At 36.1% G+C, this 18,207-nt stretch overlaps 2 protein-coding genes across 6 annotated transcripts; one reads left to right on the top strand and one right to left on the bottom strand.

The window, feature by feature from the left end:
• The first annotated feature begins 2,398 nt into the window (after positions 1-2,398).
• On the top strand, positions 2,399-4,908 carry LOC129304427 (F-box protein At5g46170). Its single transcript, XM_054944071.1, has 2 exons — positions 2,399-3,955; positions 4,507-4,908. The coding sequence occupies exon 1, from the start codon at positions 2,757-2,759 to the stop codon at positions 3,930-3,932; it is 1,176 nt and encodes a 391-aa protein (XP_054800046.1). The 5' UTR covers positions 2,399-2,756; the 3' UTR covers positions 3,933-3,955; positions 4,507-4,908.
• A 1,581-nt stretch (positions 4,909-6,489) lies between these two features.
• LOC129306923 (transcription factor TCP2-like) lies at positions 6,490-17,160 on the bottom strand. 5 transcript variants are annotated; one of them, XR_008592276.1, is made up of 5 exons: positions 16,773-17,160; positions 16,605-16,689; positions 14,097-15,815; positions 8,738-8,805; positions 6,490-6,585 (listed from the first exon to the last, which is right to left on the bottom strand). XR_008592276.1 is itself a non-coding variant. In XM_054947737.1 (4 exons), the coding sequence occupies exon 3, from the start codon at positions 15,479-15,481 to the stop codon at positions 14,141-14,143; it is 1,341 nt and encodes a 446-aa protein (XP_054803712.1). In that variant the 5' UTR covers positions 15,482-15,815; positions 16,605-16,689; positions 16,773-17,160; the 3' UTR covers positions 8,412-8,805; positions 14,097-14,140. The 5 variants fall into 5 exon arrangements, 3 of the variants coding, with proteins under 3 accessions (XP_054803712.1, XP_054803713.1, XP_054803714.1); XR_008592275.1 differs by lacking the exon at positions 6,490-6,585 and adding an exon at positions 7,375-7,522; XM_054947737.1 differs by lacking the exon at positions 6,490-6,585 and having other exon boundaries at positions 8,412-8,805.
• Positions 17,161-18,207: the final 1,047 nt, after the last annotated feature.

Raw genomic sequence — 18,207 nt, forward strand, 5'->3', positions numbered from 1 at the left:
GAGATTGCGGTTATTTGAACTTGAAAAACGTAGTGCGTGTAAGATTAGAATTTAAGTAGACATTGTGTAAGAATGAGAAATTAAATAAAAGCTAGTTAAAATAAAAAAAATTAAAAGTAAAGACATAATCCATCCGTTCAAAAATATAAAATATTTTTTAAAATAATTACTTATCTTCAAACTAACCCTATCTTTTTATATTTACTCATATTTAATAAAATATTTCACCCTAAATTAAATATAAAGTAACTTATTCAATAGATGCATTTTTAAAGAAAAGGTAATAATTGTATTTTAAAAAACTAAAAATATCCTATATTTTTTAACATTCAACTCCTAAAAAAATATTTTATATTTTTGAATAGAAGGAATATATACTAACTCAAGTTCAATCCTTATTTTTTTTAAGTGCTTTTAAATTAAAACTTTGTAAAGTCTCTCTCTTTTTTTTCTCTCTTCCTTCTATTTTTAAAATCCGACTCCAAGGTATGTATGAGTAATATCACTTAATAAAAAATAATTTTTTAAATAATACTTAAATTTTTTAAGAGATTAATCTTATAATTATTGGTTATGAAAATATTTTAGGAGAAAAAAAATATTAGAAGTATATAAAAAAAACGGCTCAAATTCATGGCTGTAGTTAAATATTTGTAATACGTCTTTCCTACCTTTCATGTTAAAAGCTGGAATATTAAACTTTAGTTACCATTTTTTTCACATGTCAAGATTGAGTTTTGGAAACCCTGTTAAATTCCTTCACTCATTAAAGTTTCTCCATTTTCAGAAAAGCTAACGTGAAATTTTGGGAGAGCGTGTTGTACAAATTTGACACCCACTTTTTCACAATTCACCGGAAATAACCTACAACTGATGTTTTAAAATATAAAATGAAACATTTTAGAAGAAGGATTAATTATGCTATTTCGAAGGTCCTTTATTAAAATTTTGTAAATTTTTTGTCACTCTCTATTTCAATTGATTAAATTAAAAAATAAATAAAAAGAAGTGCTCGTTGGCTTGGATTCCTCAGGGCACAAGAAGACGCCAAATTAGTCGAATAATATTTAACTTTGGAGAATTCTTTCTTTCTTTTTATCAGCAACTCTGGAGAATTCTACTCTCTCTCACACAAAAGAGAGAGAGAGAGAGAGAGAGAGAGAGAGAGGATTAACACAATTAAAAAGAATGATAGTTTGCTTATCTCATTCTTCAAATACAACAAGGGAGTAAAAAAAAAATGTACACTTTGCTTTGTCAAACCTTCTTTTAAGAAAATAAAATTTCATTTTGAGAGACATTATGGAGTTTAACTTCATTAGCCCCCCACTTTCAATGTTTTTGTTCTTATGCTGTAATTTTCCGATTCTATTCCCTGAATCAATTCGGTGCTTGCCACACAATCCATTGATATTTACATAATTGATTTTTGCGAAAAAAAATACGATATATAATAACAAGAGAGAAGAGGAGAATATTCTGAAGAATGACCTGGAAAGAAAAGAGAAAATATCATGTAAGGATTCGTGAGATAATTTAACATAAAAAAATTAAAAGATTATAAAATATTACTACAAAACAAGGGGATTGATTTTAAAAAATATAAATAAATTATAATACCCTTACTTCTTTTAATAAATAAGTAGCCATTTGTTATTAATAAGTATCCATTTATATTTAATAAAAAATTATTCACTAATTAATAAGTTTAAAAACTTGGAAGAGCTTAGTTGTTGGAAAAAAGAAATGTGGATCATGTTTCAATAAGAAAACACTCATTAATTATTAAGTATTCATTCACATTTAACAAGAAGTCATTCATTAATTAAAAATTTTAAGAATTTGAAAGAATCTTATTGTAATAAATGATAAGTAGAGTTCATGTTTTAACAAGTAGTTATTTGTTTATTAACAAGTACACTGTATTTATAAAAAGTTATTATCTAATTGATAAGTTTAAAAATTTAAAAAATTTTAATTTTGAGTAAAGAGAAGTGTAGATTATGTTTTAATAAATAATTATTTATTAATTAATAAGTATTTATTTATATTTAATAAAAATTATTTACTAATCGATAGGTTTTAAAAAAGAAAAAAATAGAAATATTATAAATTTTTTATCTAAAATTATTTTTAAATTCATTTTCTGATTTTATAATAATATTTTAAAATATTTTTGTTTTTGTCTGTCATTAAATATTCTCAACAGTATTTGAGTGATATTTTTTCAAGAAAAGAAAAAGAAAAAATAGGAACAAAGCAAGAAGAGATTTGGTAGAGAATTATGGTCAAGCTAATTGCGGTTGAGGTCCAATTCGCAGCGCAAATGACACACTTCACACGCACGATTACATAGGCGCGTAATCTCTCTCTCTCGCTCTCTCTCTCTCTCTCTCTCTGCCTGTAAAGACAAAATCCGCGGATCTATCTCCACGCACCATCTCCATTCATCTCCTCCACTCTCCCTCTGAACCCCTTTCCTCTCCTTTCTCTCTTTATCTCTACCTCCTCACGTCCTCTAATTCTGGTTCCTGCCCAGCTTCACCCTCTTCAGTCTCGACACACCCTGATTCGGCTTCTGTTGTTAATTCTCTGGCATGCCCTTTTCGTTCCTAGATCTTGCCCTAACTCACTCCCTACACTTACCCCTCTGACCCTTCAATCCGCGCGTCGGAATTTCCCAGCGCGATCTGTTCTGACCTAGTTGTTCCTGCTCCTCGATTTCCTCTTCCGTAACCCTATTTAATCCGTCTGCAATGGCCTCTTTCCGCTCAGATCTAACATCCAGAATTCACCCTGAGCCCGATGTCGAGGATGTCGACCACTTTGATCGCTTGCCGGATTCTCTGCTTCTCCTAGTCTTCAACAAGATCGGCGATGTGAAGGCTCTCGGTCGCTGCTGTGTCGTTTCCCGCAGATTTCACTCTCTCGTTCCCCAGGTGGAGAAGGTTGTTGTTCGTGTCGACTGTGTTATCTCCGACGATGATTCCTCCTCCTCCGCTGTTTCCTCTGACAAATCCCGCGGTCCCTTCTCTAATCTCTGTCGGCTACTTTTCGGTGGCATTGTCAAGCCCCTTCAAGCTCTGGGGCAGTTCTTGGGTCCCAAAAGAGCCTCTTCGAGTTCCGGTCCTTCGTCTTCGTCCACCTCTCTGGCCGTTGGGAGTGAAGAAGACGGGGAGGGCGATCAAGGCGTTGTGACTCATCACTCACCGACCCAAGTTTTGAAGAATTTCAATGAGATTCGATTCCTTCGGATTGAGCTGCCCAGTGGAGAACTAGGAATAGAAGATGGGGTTTTGTTAAAATGGAGAGCTGATTTTGGGTCCACTTTGGATAACTGTGTGATCTTGGGCGCTTCTTCGGTTGTGTACCCTGGACCAACAAAGTCTTTGTGCCCCCAGGAAGGGGGTTCTGATGCCGGATGTGGGAACAGTGGCGGTGACGACAATGGAAGCATACCTGACTCGTTTTACACAAACGGGGGTCTGAAACTTAGAGTTGTTTGGACAATTAGCTCTTTGATAGCTGCTTCCGCAAGGCATTACTTGCTGCAACCCATCATTTCAGAGCATAAAACATTGGATAATTTAGTTTTGACAGATGCAGATGGGCAGGGTGTTTTGTCTATGAATAGAGACCAGCTTGAGGAGCTCAGAGTGAAGCCACTGTCAGCGTCTTCAGCATCGAAGAGGACTCTTGTACCCGCGCTCAATATGAGGCTATGGTATGCTCCTCACTTGGAATTGCCTGATGGGGTTGTTTTGAAGGGTGCGACCCTTGTTGCCATTAGACCTAGTGAGCTGTCCTCCACGGCAAAGAAGGAAGTCTCTGATGTGTCCTGGGTTTCAACAGCATTTGGGGAGCCGTATGGGGCGGCAGCAAGGATGCTGGTTAAGAGGCGGACATACTGTCTTGAGATGAACTCTTTCTGATTATACGAGCCTTTGGGTCCGTGGTAAGTTTTATAAATTTGCCCGTTCTTGTTATGTGCAAGCAGTCTTTTGTTTCCTAGGCGTACTTCAATTCAATATAAAAAATGGAAGTGTTCCTCTTGCTTCCGAAACAAAAAGCTTATATATATTTGGAAAAAGTTATGGAGAATGAATGAATGATCATAATGGACTAATATCCGACAAACTGGTGTGAGTGTGTATTTGCCTGCTAAATGAATATGCCAGAGCCCGGGGCTGAAATGATGCATGGGCAATTGAGCCCTCTAAGGAATTTTTACGCAGTTTTCTAATTTCTGTCAGGCAATCAATCCACTTAGCTCTTTATATTTATTGCATCACTTGAATTGAATGTCAATTTCATAATTGGGGATAATTGCTTTAACTTGGGAGATGGAGAGTGAGAGAGCCCAACTTACAAAATCCTCCTTTCTTAGATTGGAAGGCTGCTTTGATTGTTCTTTTGATATTAATTTTGTGCTGGTTTATTTTTCACTTGATTACTTTTACGCGGTTTCACCACTCTAATATATTTGTTAAAATCGGGCCGTTTCAGGGAAAGCGAAATCATGTGAGAAATAGGGAAACATGGTACTTCCTGAAAGAAAGAACGAGAAAGGGCAATTTTTCTTGGAGGGTGCATGGAGTTAGGCACCAATGGGAAGATGAATTTTGCTCTTCCTTACCTTTCAAGCTGCGGCCACAGTGGAATGATAGATTAAAGAGCTGCCGGTCATTGGGCTGTTGTGCTTGAACTGTTAACTAAATGCATCTGCTGGGTTTTTTTGGTTGAGGCAATACTTGTAAGATTGTGCACCTGCCTGTAACAGCTGAGTTTGTAGTTATCTTTTTCTATTCTCAGTGATCCCTCTGTGAATATTCTAGCAGGTACTAGTTTGGTATGTTTTTGTGATATATTCTTCTAAAGTGAAATGAGCAATGTGCTTTGCATCTGTAAGTTTAAATGACTTCTGGACAAACCAATCCTATTCATGCAATACTGGTTCCTGCACCTACTCACTGCTATTCGGTGTTTTGCTCGGCCAAGTCAAGGTTACGAGCATGTAGAAATGTGTGGGAAAACATTCGGCAGAACGATTCATCTAATTACGTTTTACGTACTCTTAAACAATTCGAGTGGTGCCACTGCTATTATTTTCTTAAATGAGTGATCATTTTATGTGAATAGATTAAATAAAGTTTTGCTTTAAATTGATTCACACAGGAAGCGTGATCCCCCCCCCCCCAACCCCCCCTTTTTTTAGCTATTTTTGTCCATAATACGGGTACTGTTTTTTCCCCCCCAAAATTTAGGTTGATATTTTTAATAAAAAAATTGCTTAGCTATGTCTATGTTGAAGAATTTATTGGTAAAAAAGTAAAAGATTGTACGTAAAGATTTTTCCCATTACTATAGAAAAATAATATACTCAGGATATATTTAGTTGGTAAAATAATTGAATTTGCAGCGCTGGCAAGAGTACCAACTGCAGACAGTTACACGCTTGATGAGTGCACATACTTTAGCAAAGTAGACTAGGTAGCACATGTGGGATGTGTCTGGTGGATAATTGATGCTTAATTAAGTTGCAAAATTTTTATGATTCATCAGTCACATGATGTCTAGTGGTTGTTTTTGATTGCCTATAAAAGCGCTTGATTGGTGGCTTTTTTTCTGGTTAGGTTGATGACTTTTATGGCAATAGATACCATCACATATCAGGGATTCTATTCTGAGTTTAAAGTAACTCAATTATTTAGTAGCAGTAATTCTTTTTCAACCCGAAACAAAATTATTACACGATTAGCAGTAAGGTAAAAACGTGAGCCATGATTAATGCTACAGAAATCCATAGCCTGCATGATTGTGTTATTTGGGGTAAGATTTGACACCAACATCACTAGTACCCCTATTCAATTGCTCAATAAAATGAGAACAACATCATCACCATGTCTTTAATTTTAAACTCGCCCACCTCTTTAAATACTGTAAATTATTATCAATGTGCTATCCTATCTCCTGACAATTTCAATAATTATTTCGTCCTATAATTTTTAAATTAAAATCCATTAAAAGTGCCACGGGCCCATTTGTAAGCCCAAGTTTTTCTTTCATTAATTATAATTAATCATGTTGAAGGCAATGCCCCTTTATTAGATCTTTGTACAAACTAGCAAGTCTGAACTTTATCGAAAGGTAGTTTTCGTGGAAGACGGGGAAAAAGGCTTTTGAAAGCAGGTTTGGTGTGTGATAGATGAAGTTGTCCACTTCAAGATCGGATTTTGAACATTCTTATGGTTGGTGGTTCACTGATCTTAACCAATGGAAAGCATGGGTTGGATAAGAAACTTGGTGGGGTGACCTTGTTTTGAGGTGTAAACAAGTCTGGTCTGGAAGCTGAGTTTGCTGCTGAAAATCTGAATTGAAAATAATAATTCAGTCTTTGTCTACAAAGACAAGTCTCCATGACCATTACATTCTGGACAGAATGGAACAAGCAGGGGTGGGTCATGGGAGTGTCCGGACCATCAGATATTTACCTCTGTGCCATGACTTTCTTAACACTCCTGTCTGAATTTTTCTGGAAGATCCTTCCTTTTGCTTCCCAAAGCAGCTTTTGTCCGTCCTGGTTAACTGAGACACAGCACAAATGAATGAGACGTATGATCCCAAGCTTCTTGATCTATTCAGAACTCGAAACTTCTAAGACAAGGCCTAAGACTCGCTTTTAAAATGTGTTCTTCGAGCGCTTCAACTTTAAGTAAATATTAAATTTTCATGATTATTGTTGGTCAGTACTTTGTCCCGTACCAGAGGAATTTGCTTTCTCTAAAATTACTTTCATTTCATATAAATGCTATCATACTCCTAATGAGTTAGAAATCATTAATGTTCCATTTTGTTAGTTTCTGTTTGTATAGGTCAACTTAGAATTTTAATAAGCATGATTAACTTGGAATAAAATCTCTTATTATTTTTTAAATCCAAACATGTACGTTCCGAATTGTTCTTTAGAGGGCTCATAAATGTCACTTTAGAACTGCAGGCATTCCAGTTGTGAATGACAGGTCATGGCTGCCTCCTAGAACCGACCTTCCATTTTTCTTCACTCAAACAATAATTCATATTCTTAATCATTTATTAGCTTAATTAGCTGTTTCCGGCTTTCTGGTTCCAACTTTATCTGTTTATCACGTGAGGTATCTTGGCTTCGTACACTTCTAGTCCCACGTGAAATGAGGTATATCAACTCTATTACTCAAAAGAACACAAGCTTTTGCGCTCTCTAAGGAACAGGTCTTCTTCCTCAATACAATCTTTTAGCCTGTGGCTATCATTTTCAATGATTCCTTTGTATTCTTATTCCACATTCATTGGCGATATAATTATTTGCATGTATAATATAATACAAAGATGCAAAGCTCAGATTATAATTGATGTCACTTTCTATTTTATTCCACCCAAGTTTTAAAATTGTAGTGCAAGAGTAGATACATCCAAATGGAAGAATATATAGGGAACAGAATATGGTGAAGAAGCCCCCACATGCTAATTTATATGCCGGCAGAGGCTGTGACACAAAGAAGTTGATGAGTTAGTGGGAGATATTAATTATTAATGATAATATATTATGGATGCACTAAGGAGCAGGCAGGGTAGTGATAGGAAGAAGAAAATTATGTTTATGTTTGGATCACTGGATTAACTAATAATTGTGTTTAGCATGATCATGAATCATGACCCACCAACAGCATTTTGGGACATTGCAGGTGGCACTTGCAACTTCTGTGTCTCTTTTTGGCTTTTGATAGAAATTAGTTACTGCATGAACTTAGGAAAATAACTGTGATGTATCTTTTTATGAAAATGCTGCAAGATCATGGTTTTACAAACACCTGCATTTGCTTCATTTTACAGAAAAATGACATTCAACTCTGCAACGAAAATCTGCACATATCTCTTGGCTTTTGCCCTTTCTTTCTTTCTTTTTTTTTTTTTCCCAGGCTAAAGCCGATCTGATATTCTCTTTTTTAGGTAGAAGTTGCTTTAATTTTACTTTAGCAGAGCAACTAAGCTTTGCTGCCACCATGCCTTTTTTATCATTTTTATTTGTTTTACTTCTTTAAGGATACACTCATTTGTACTTTCCTTTTTTAATGTGTCTTCTCTTCCTCAACCAGAAGGAGTGGGTTAAAAAGCTGTAAGTAGGAAGGGCACATGCATCAAACAGACCCAAAAATAAGTTGAGTTGAACATTTAGTTTGGTAGATGAGGGAAATACAAAAATTAAATAACATGAATGAAAATGCAGAATGTAAGCAAGTGCAGCAGATTCCAAAACGAAACAAAACACTTCTGCACAGCTGTCTTTTAAAAAAAAAAAAAACTCAACTAGGTTTACTTGATCTCATAGAACATTCTATACAGTTAAGTGCTGTTTGGTTAAATAAAAGTATATGTTTTGGGAAGAGAAATGACATTGAATTCATGATTCATGATTATCAGATTGGATTCGGGTTATGCTGTGGGGAAGCCTGAAGAATTACAGCACCCATTAGTAGACTAATTCCCGGACCTTTCCTAAGCCAAAATGGAATAGACAATTTCAAAATAGACTTGCAAGAACCCCAAGAATAGGTAAACAAGTTCAATCATGTTTCTTTACATTCCATCAACATACTAAACGATCTGCACGCTCAGACCAATAGATACTTAACCAAATGCAAAGTGAAAGACTTCAAAGTGATCCAAGTTAAAACACCAACAATTGATCACAAAAACGTACCATCTCATGTGTCCAAGGCCAAGCTTACAGACACAACTTCTTGCTACTAGCACTTATCTCTTGGTGTCCTGCATCAAATAAACCCACAACAACGAGTATCAGAAGGGAAATCTGTGCACAGTACTTGCAAATCAAACGCAAGCAATTATATGTTGTTTATCTTTAGAAAGTGAAAAAATGAGGTTATAAATTTAAAACAAGCACGCCCTGGAAGTATATATAGAAGTTCCCTGATACTTAAAAACCAAGAAAGAGCATTCCGATACCTAAATAAAAATAATCTTATTGGTAGATTAGTCACGAGCTCACTATAGATTTGATGAGCCCGTTGACTTGGAAGGAGCTTATTTCCTTATTTACTTGCAGGGTATGTAAGATTTGAATAAATGCCTACATGGGAAGGTACAACCCCATTATGAGTGATTTCTGCTTGCAGAGATCGACCTTTTCGAGTTGAATTACAAAGACACATCAAAATAAAATTTTCAGAAAAGTTATTCGTGACAGTGTCCTCTAGACAGTATATTCATACATTTCTTGCGGCTCATGTCACACAGTAATAACGACAATGATACTAGTAGAACGAGTTTTTGACAATCTTCGAATCTGGTTGTTCTCTTCACTTCAGAATGCCAGACAATCAATAGATTGAGTTTCAGCGATCTGTCTCTCGAGGGAAATTCACCTGGATCGTTCAGTGAATCTGTCAATACTAAGTGTCTTCGTATATGCCAAATAATATCGATTATATAATTTGGATAACTGACTGAGTTTACTTGGCTATTACAATCATTCAAGTTCAACATTGGGGTGGAGTCATATATACTAATATGCTTCGGAGGAATCTAAAAGTGCTTCTATAGAATCTAGGCTTGCTGTATATATCTATCATACCTGGTGCTCTTCTATGGCAGCTTAGTGTGTGTTTGGGTGTCCGTTTTAGACCCCAAAATGAACGCCTAAGCATGTTCTTGCTCTTTAGGCGGGTGTCAAAACTTTTGAAGGTTTTTCACTACCAATACCTTTTTACCAAGATGAACTTAAGAGTATAATTTGGTAATATATCTAGTTACAGAAGTATTCATGAGGTTATAGAATTTCGCTTTTTGCCAATACCCAGTAAGCAGAAACGCAAGTGAAGAACCAGAGTCCAAAACCTCTGCAAAATGTAGAGGTAACATAGCATGCTTCACCTTTCAAAAGTGCAACACTCAGGCCAAACTAACTACGTAGACTACACATCTGCTAGTTCCTCTTCTAGTTATCTCATGCATTACCATCCCACAAAGCCCTTTCCCTCTCAAACCATTCCCGAACTGGACTGCCCAAAATAATCACTGCTAAGTCGAACAACGCAAAGGCCTAAAATATAGATGGTCGACTCAAGAAATCAACAAAAATCAATCCCGCATTTTTTTCACAAATACGGTCACAGTTAACAACTTGATGTGATTGCAAGACCTAATACAATCCTCCAGTCGCTACAAATTAAAACATTCTTCTTATTAGTTAACCAAGCGAAGAAACAAGGGAGCAGTTTATTATGTTATATATTATATCTCAAGAGTGAAAGATGTATACATACATACATACATATATAAGTAGTTGAGAAATGACTTAAGATCAGACTTATGCACCAAAGTAGAAGTGCCTAAATATCCATGGTCATCTTCATTTTGAAATTAAAGTATCCTAGGACGCATTATCAAAAAGTATCCTAGGAAAGGTAAGCCCTAATATAAATGAGATCTATGTTCATCATCTCTTGTTCAATGGATGTATTTTCACCTTTGGAAAGCTCAAAGGTCAAAATTGTCCTAAATCTGATTTCATGATCAGGTCTTTTCCCCAAATCAGACCTCAGTTTGTGACTCGATCGGTTCAGATCACTTTTTTTTCTCTCCTCAGCTTCCTGCTTGCTTGTTTTCTCTTTGTTGGCATGATCAGGCCATATGCTGGAGACTAGGTGCAGAAATATATCATGCATCCAAAAATGTCTAAATCCATGCGGATATGGCATTGCAAAAAATGTCAATCAAACCCCATTCACTGTATGGTTCTCTTTCCTCTTATATTAATAAGCTACACATGGGAGTGACCTTGGAGAACTATACTTTCATAAACCATTGAAGTTTTGCGAAAACAATACATCTCAACCATAGCATTATATATATGGGATCGAGTATCAAAGAGCATAAAAAAGTTGCCAACTTGCACCAATTGATAGGGATTCACAGACAAGAAGAGCAATTTGTATATGGCTATTTCATTCATGGAGCAGCTCACGACATTCAATGTCATGCAAAGAAAAGAAAAAGGAGGGGGGGGGGGGCTACCATGACTCTTGACGGATAGTAAATGATTAATTGGTATGCCTTACATAAAACAAACGATTTATGATCCCTTCAATATTCATATAATGGGGGCAGTGTACATTAAGGTTTGGGTTAATGCATATAACAAAACGTGTTTTCCCGTCCATAGCACAAAATCTAAAATAAGTCAAAAACTGTTCATGTTATGAAAACTTTATGACTTATTATAGATTTTACATCTCATATTGATGGATGATTTTCTTACTATCCTTACCGACTAGAGCTTTTAATTGGTTTGGAAATTATTTTTTATGACAAAATTAAATCATATCCTATTTGATGGAACTCACTTAATTGTCTCAGGTAGGAAATTTATGTTAAACATCCCGACTAGTAAACTAAAACTACCAGTTGGTAAAACATACTCCTTTGGTCCTTTATATAGGAGTAGAAAGAGAAGATTAATTTATGATTATATTTATAAGACACTTTACTATGTCTATGTTCATCTTCACCTTACTATATTTATTAAATGTCACATGGATTCTATAGAAGGTATCCAACTGATCAAGAAGGGAGGAGGGGGTAAATTCACTACGAGCTGTTATTCAGGAGGTGAGAGACTTGATTTTTAGTGGCTGCAATGTGGAAATTATGTATTCATAAAGGGAGATGATTAGATTAGCATATTGGCTTGCTAAGGAAGCTCAAAATAGAGAGAGGATGATTTGATCATTTGGTATGAACCTCTAATGGAATGTAATGACCTATATTGGTCGGACAAGAGGATCTAATTTCTTCCAAGCTTAGAGCTATTTTTATTTACTCAAAAAAAATATTTATTAAATACTAAGAAAAATTATTAAAAGTAGTTTTTTTTTGTCTTTTTTGAAGGGTAAAGATGAAAACTTATTAAATTTTAAAATAAAATTAATGAGATTTAAGGCTTCTTTTGATTTCATGAAAACATGTAAAATGACTTATTTATAGAATAAGAGAGAGTAGTATTTCATTTCTATTATTTTGATAACATGTTTAATTTGTATGTTTTACATATGAATTATGAATTTATGTAATGTCAAAATTTATATCAATAAGGCGTGTAGTGTTATTTCAATAATAGATTTAGGAATTTGGACTGTCAAAATTTTATATTTTATTCTTTTAAAATTATTTAACATTCTACTATATTTTCTAAAAATTTTATGGCTACAAAATTACTTTTCTTTGATATAGTTTTTTAAATAACAAAGGATACAAAATTAATACATATATATATATATATATATATATATATCACAAAAGGACCATCCTAATTCATAATTCAATCCCAATGGTTGAAATTTGCTGTCTAAACGACAGTGGAGAGATACTCCATTACTCCTAATGCCTTATTTTCTGCGAATCTTGACTCTTAATGTTGTGTCAATTTTAAAGCTATGTTAAAAATTCTCTTTAATGCGATTTTTATTGTTAGAAAATTTTTTATTTTAAATCATTTAAACAGTTTTCTAATATTTCTCTTATAAGGTGGACAAAAATGTGCATATGTACTTTTATTGCATTATAAATATAAATATAAATATAAAACTTATATATTTATGTCCCATTGATTTTTGACTATCTACTACCTTTATTTAAAAATATAAGGTATAGTTATTTATTTTTAAATTAACATTATTTTTATATTTACTTTTATTTAATGGGGTGTTTTGTTTTAAAATAAATATAAAATAATTTAATTATTAGGGGCATTTGAAAAAATGATTACATTTTGAAATATTAAAAGTACTTTATATTTTCTAAGCCTCAAAAAATACCTCACAAGGAGCATTTATTTTTATCATTTATTTCTTCTGTCTCAAATGATAAGACACTTTTAAATAAATTTTATATATTAATAAATATTATCAAATACACTTAATAATTTTATCTTTTTAAAATAAAAATATAAGCTTTTAAAAATATTTATAATTTAATATATTAAAAAAATAAAAATTAATTATAAAGAGAGAAATGATAATATTAAAATTAATACATTTAATAAAATTATAATTTTTTTAAAATATTTTATATTTTAATATGAAAATTTTGTTTAAAGATGTTCTGTAATCTTGGACTGAGGGAGTATTAAAATATATATATATATTTTTTTTTTGGGGGCCAGCACAGTCAATTCAAATTTCAAATAAGGGATATCGTAAACTGTGAATGATTCCAGCTAAAGCTACACTAAAATGCATAGGGTCTGGATGAGTCAGTGCTGATAACCTATTGTCTGTACTCGCAATTCTCTCTCTTAATAATAATGCATGAGGTTCGTTTGAATTTGATGCTGGGGGTGTCAAGTCAAGCATGCCTACGTGCATGATCCTTTCACCATTACATGGAAAAGGAAAGGTCCTCCATTTATGATTCTCACATCTTGTCGACAGAACCCTCATCACTCATCAGTGCCGTCTGGCGCTGCTGCTTGGGAGTGAGAAAAACAAATAGGGATCATAAAGCTGCTCTTTTAACGCTCATTGTGATTAATAAAGCAATTTTAGGCTCTCCTTCTTGTCCTGCACACTTAACTATACCCCACTCAACGCCCTAGACATGGTTTTCGCTACACACAAGCTTACACCTGTCACGGACACCCCTATTTGTTGCAGAGCAGGGAATCAACCGTAGTGCAAAACCAGGAGACAACCAGCCAATACGGATCACGAAACTCCATGCAGGAATCATCAAAAGACAGCTTATAAAACAGACATCGCCCATCATAAAAAAATATCACCAACGGTATGATTAACTAGAAAGTAAACGGCTCATTCCTCATGCCATTGCACGTAACACGTCTATCAAAGTGCTATTTTCTTTTGATGAAAAGACATTCAAATTTTGTGTCATCCTAAGTTACAATTGAGAGTCGTATGCACCAACAGTCCCAGAGAAGTCAAAAAAAAAATGCAAGGGCGATGCACGTAATTAATTAAATCAATATAATATAAAGGGGAATGAAAAAAATAAAATAAAGATGATTTATTTGGAAAAATTACCAGGACGATGTAGCAAGGGAAATGTGGCGGGTCGCAGGTAGTAATCAGTTCTTGCCTTTGCCCTTGTGGTCAGAATGGCGGGTTAAATCGCCATAGCATAGTTGCAAGCGGCCATCAAATCCAGGCGAGAACATATGCTGGTGATTCTCCATTGTTGGCGCAGCAGCGGCAGCTCCTATGAAGAAAGGTAGACTGGATCCGTCTAAAGGAGAAGAAGAAAACCTCTGAAGAGGGTGAGGCAAAACAGATGGTGAATTGGACTGAAGGGTCCCCCTGTTGAAACCAGCAAGGCCTGGAGAAGAAGAGATGGTGAAGTTAAGGTTGTAATCGCTGCTTCCGCTGGGTATGAGATGGTCAGGAATGAATGAGAAATGCTGCAGCTGATCCGGGTGATTTTCACTCCCCACGTTGAAAGGCGAAACAGACAGTGCCTGAAGTGGGAGTGAAGAGTTTCCCAATTGGAATTGCCCTGAGAACCCTGAAGATTGATTATGCGTTCTCATAGAGGGATTCCCCGCAAGGCCTGAGCTAAAGTAGTCCGTGGGTGCTGTACACCATTGCTGTCTCGCTGCCTTGTTGAACAAATTAGGCTCGTGGTCATCACCGTTGGGACTAGTAGTGGAAGGAACAGTACTACTGATCCCCGTGGTGAGAAGCTCAGTGAAAGAAGCAGTTTGAGAAATGGAGTTATTCACATTGTGGGGATGGGCAGTGTTCTCTTTCTCCTTCTCTTTTGCCGCTCTCTCTCTTGCCCTCTCTCGGGCCTTCACTCGGTTTACTCGAATCTCAGACCTTGAGAGGGACAAGCCAGAACCTTTGCTTGTCTCGGAAGTGCTGCTACAGGCAGACTTAGACAAAGAAAGGTTCTGACTTTGAGTGTGATGATAATCACCCTCACCATCTTCCTCAGCATCAGCTGTATCAAACCTTTTCTCATCGCTGGGCTGCTTTGGGGTATCAGGGAATGTGGTGTTCAGAGACGGGAGCTCAGAAATGGCACCAGCGGCTGCTTTGATTAGCCACTCCACTGCTTTACTGGGTTGGTCGTAGCCAAGCCGATCTTGAAGATCATAGAACTGGATTGCTGTGGTTACCGAGAGCCTAACCCTTCGGTCTCTTAAACCCTTTGAAGTCATGACCTTGCTGTGCCGGTCTTTCCCTCCAGATGCTCGAGAAACCCTAATGATTCTTGAAGAATGTTGGTGCCAGCTATGGAAGCGGTTCGAGCTGACATCGCTAAATCCGCCTCTTCTTGTCAGCCCTCCATTGTCTTCGCCGTCTGGGCAATGCTCGATCCCTCTAGAACCTATCTTGCTGGAGTCGTTTCTGCCATTTCCGACTCTAGGGAATTTACACGCTTGTGCTTGAATCGCATCCTCCTCCATACCACAATCATGCCTTTTCCACACAAAATCTCGAGCTTGAACCTTATTTCCCCTTCTGTTCCCTACACTTCTATAGAGGAAGAGAGAGAAACATTCAAAGAAATTATATGGGGGGGTTATGGGTGATTAGAGCTAGCGCAGGGTGGGTTTGCTATGTCCTTTGCACTGATGACGATGATTCAGAGAGTACTCTGAAGAGAGATAAGAGACCTTTTTTAAGCGCTCCGATATATCACGGTCCAAGTCAGGAGGCCTTCGTTTAGGCTTTTTGCAGTTTGCAGAAATGCTTTCAAAGGCAAAGACTGAGTAGGTCTCAGAGCCTCGGCCTCAGCTCCTGCTAAACCCAGAAACAACCCACCCCCAAACCCCCCATAAAAAGAATACCATCAGATAAAGAAGCTAACAAAATAAAACAAACAAGCACAGCAGATAAGAAATACGTACAAATTCTCAGACTCGCTTATTACACAGCAGATAAGATCCGAGTATGTTTAACATCTAATGTTTATTAAAATACTTGAGCTACGGGGACTTTCCGAACTAAGACATTCTGCTTTCTTTTTAAGCTATGGAGAAAAATTTTCAAATAATTCACCTATCTGAGCCAACCCATTTAACTTCTGCAGTGCACATAACTTTCTTTCCGACCTTCGAAATATATCTCGTACAGTAGCTACGAGACTAACTCAAGCTTCGTGACTTACAGACCTAGTTTACATATTATGATTCTAACCAATATTTGATAAACTGCTCAAAACTTTTAAGAAAATGATCAATAATGTTAAGCTTCATTACTTTGAACAATGTTTGTTCGGAGTCTGTCTGTGATGTTAAGCTCGCAAAGTAAAACGCAGTTGGATTACACAATAGTGAGGATAATCCACAGCTCACAGATCTGTGAACCCGGAGTTTCATATAAAACAGAACATAAAATATGGAAACCCCCAAATGTAGGCTACTGAAAGCACATTGTACCCTCAGATCAGCTCTCAGTTTGTCACAAAAACAAACGTAAGAAATAGCTATCCCAATTTAAAATTCACATAGACTGGAATGAAAAATCAGTGGGAGAAACCAGAGAAAGGCATGAAATAGGCGGTAACGGTAGGGAGACAAGAACAACCTTTGCTGGCTGACTTTCAGGAACTAAGTTCCTTGTTGCGCTCTTGAATTTCCCAAACGGTCTTCCTTGCTTCTCAAGTGTGTACCTTTAAATGCACCAGAGAAAAAGTTCAGTCTTTTCGGTATTTATTTATTTATTATTTATTTTGTCTAAGAATCTAACTCTCACCCTTGTGTATGTCCGATAGACAAGAGAGAGACCCCAAATACACAACCAAAGCGGGCGCAATTATGTTAATGAAGTGAATTCGGGATTTGACTAACACTTGCAGTTGCTTTAATCTCTCTGAGCAGGTAACTATTCATAGAAGTGAAATTAAGAGAGAGGGGAAGAGAGTTCTAGGGTTGGTTGTTTGGCGGGTGAGAAACTGGGAAGAAAGTGAGGGGAAAATGCAGGTATATATAGAGGAATTGCGTGTTGTAGAGGGGAAAAGCAAGGTTGCTGTAAAATTGTGCCCTAGGCTGAAGAGGAAAGAAGGAAGGAAGGAAGGAGGAGGAGAAACTAGCTGGGATTGTTGAGTTCTTCCCCGGTGGAACAATGCCCTCGCTTATCGGGAAAAGCCAGACACTACGCCGTTCCACTGTTTATGTAGGTCCACTCTTTCACAATGGGACTCACTTTTTCTCCTATTTACTCATTTACCTTGTCCATCCCCATCCCTCATCCTTATTATCATCATATCATACCATGTTTCCATTCCATTTCTTCCTTTTCATCTCTTGCATTTATCTAAATTTAATTCGCTGAGTTTTAATCAAAATTTGTTCGAAATTGTATTTCCGTCTCTTAAAATTTAAACTAGAATTAATTAATCAATTTCGTGGCCAGTGAAATTAAATGTGGGGTAAATCGAATAAATTAAAGCTCAGAAAATTAAGGAACAAAATCAAATTTCCAAGAGGTGGGTCTCAGACGGCATGAATGCTTTTGTAATTTCACAGAGTTTCATATTTTTCTCTTGCAGCTTTGATACATATATACCACCTTCTTCATCGTAAAGAAGATTGCATTGCATGGTTAAATTATTTGTATATTTTGCATTGTATATACCATGTGAATTTCATCTCTAGCTCTTATGCTACATAACTATGACATAGAATGGATGGATGGAAGCCAATGAAATCCAACGTTGACAGTGAGGTTATTGATGGACATGTGAGTTGGAGTTGGGACTTGGGAGTCACAGGGGGCCACATTATTAGATATGGTGGCTACTAGTTGGTGTAGGTTTGAAGGAATCAATTCCCTGATGAATGATGACACCCAAATAAATGAAAGCAACGACTTTTACGGGTAAACAGTAAACATATGTGCTTATACAGGGGTGTACTTGAATGTTTCATCACCAACAGTTCCAAGCCTGGCCTGTTGTTTTCTCATAGTTAAGCTGGATGTGTGCATGTATATGTACACACTTTGTTTTTGTTTTGTACTATATATGTGAACTTTTATCATATATGCATCCCAATTATAAAGCTTTTGTAACAAATTGACAGCTTTAATAAATGCCCTTTCATTGCCCAAAATAATTGTCCTCTTGTATATGCCATCCACTCCACTCTAGCACTGCTTGCTGCCTAAATAATACTAGTGATTGAATAAT

Source organism: Prosopis cineraria, unplaced genomic scaffold (genome assembly GCF_029017545.1).
Source record: "Prosopis cineraria cultivar Desert tree isolate PC_DT_omini unplaced genomic scaffold, ASM2901754v1 PC3, whole genome shotgun sequence".
Lineage (NCBI taxonomy): Eukaryota > Viridiplantae > Streptophyta > Magnoliopsida > Fabales > Fabaceae > Prosopis > Prosopis cineraria.

Excerpts from the sequence above, each read along its gene's own strand:
- LOC129304427 (XM_054944071.1), top strand. The coding sequence starts at position 2,757 with ATGGCCTCTTTCCGCTCAGATCTAACATCCAGAATTCACCCTGAGCCC.
- LOC129306923 (XM_054947737.1), bottom strand. The coding sequence starts at position 15,481 with ATGGAGGAGGATGCGATTCAAGCACAAGCGTGTAAATTCCCTAGAGTC.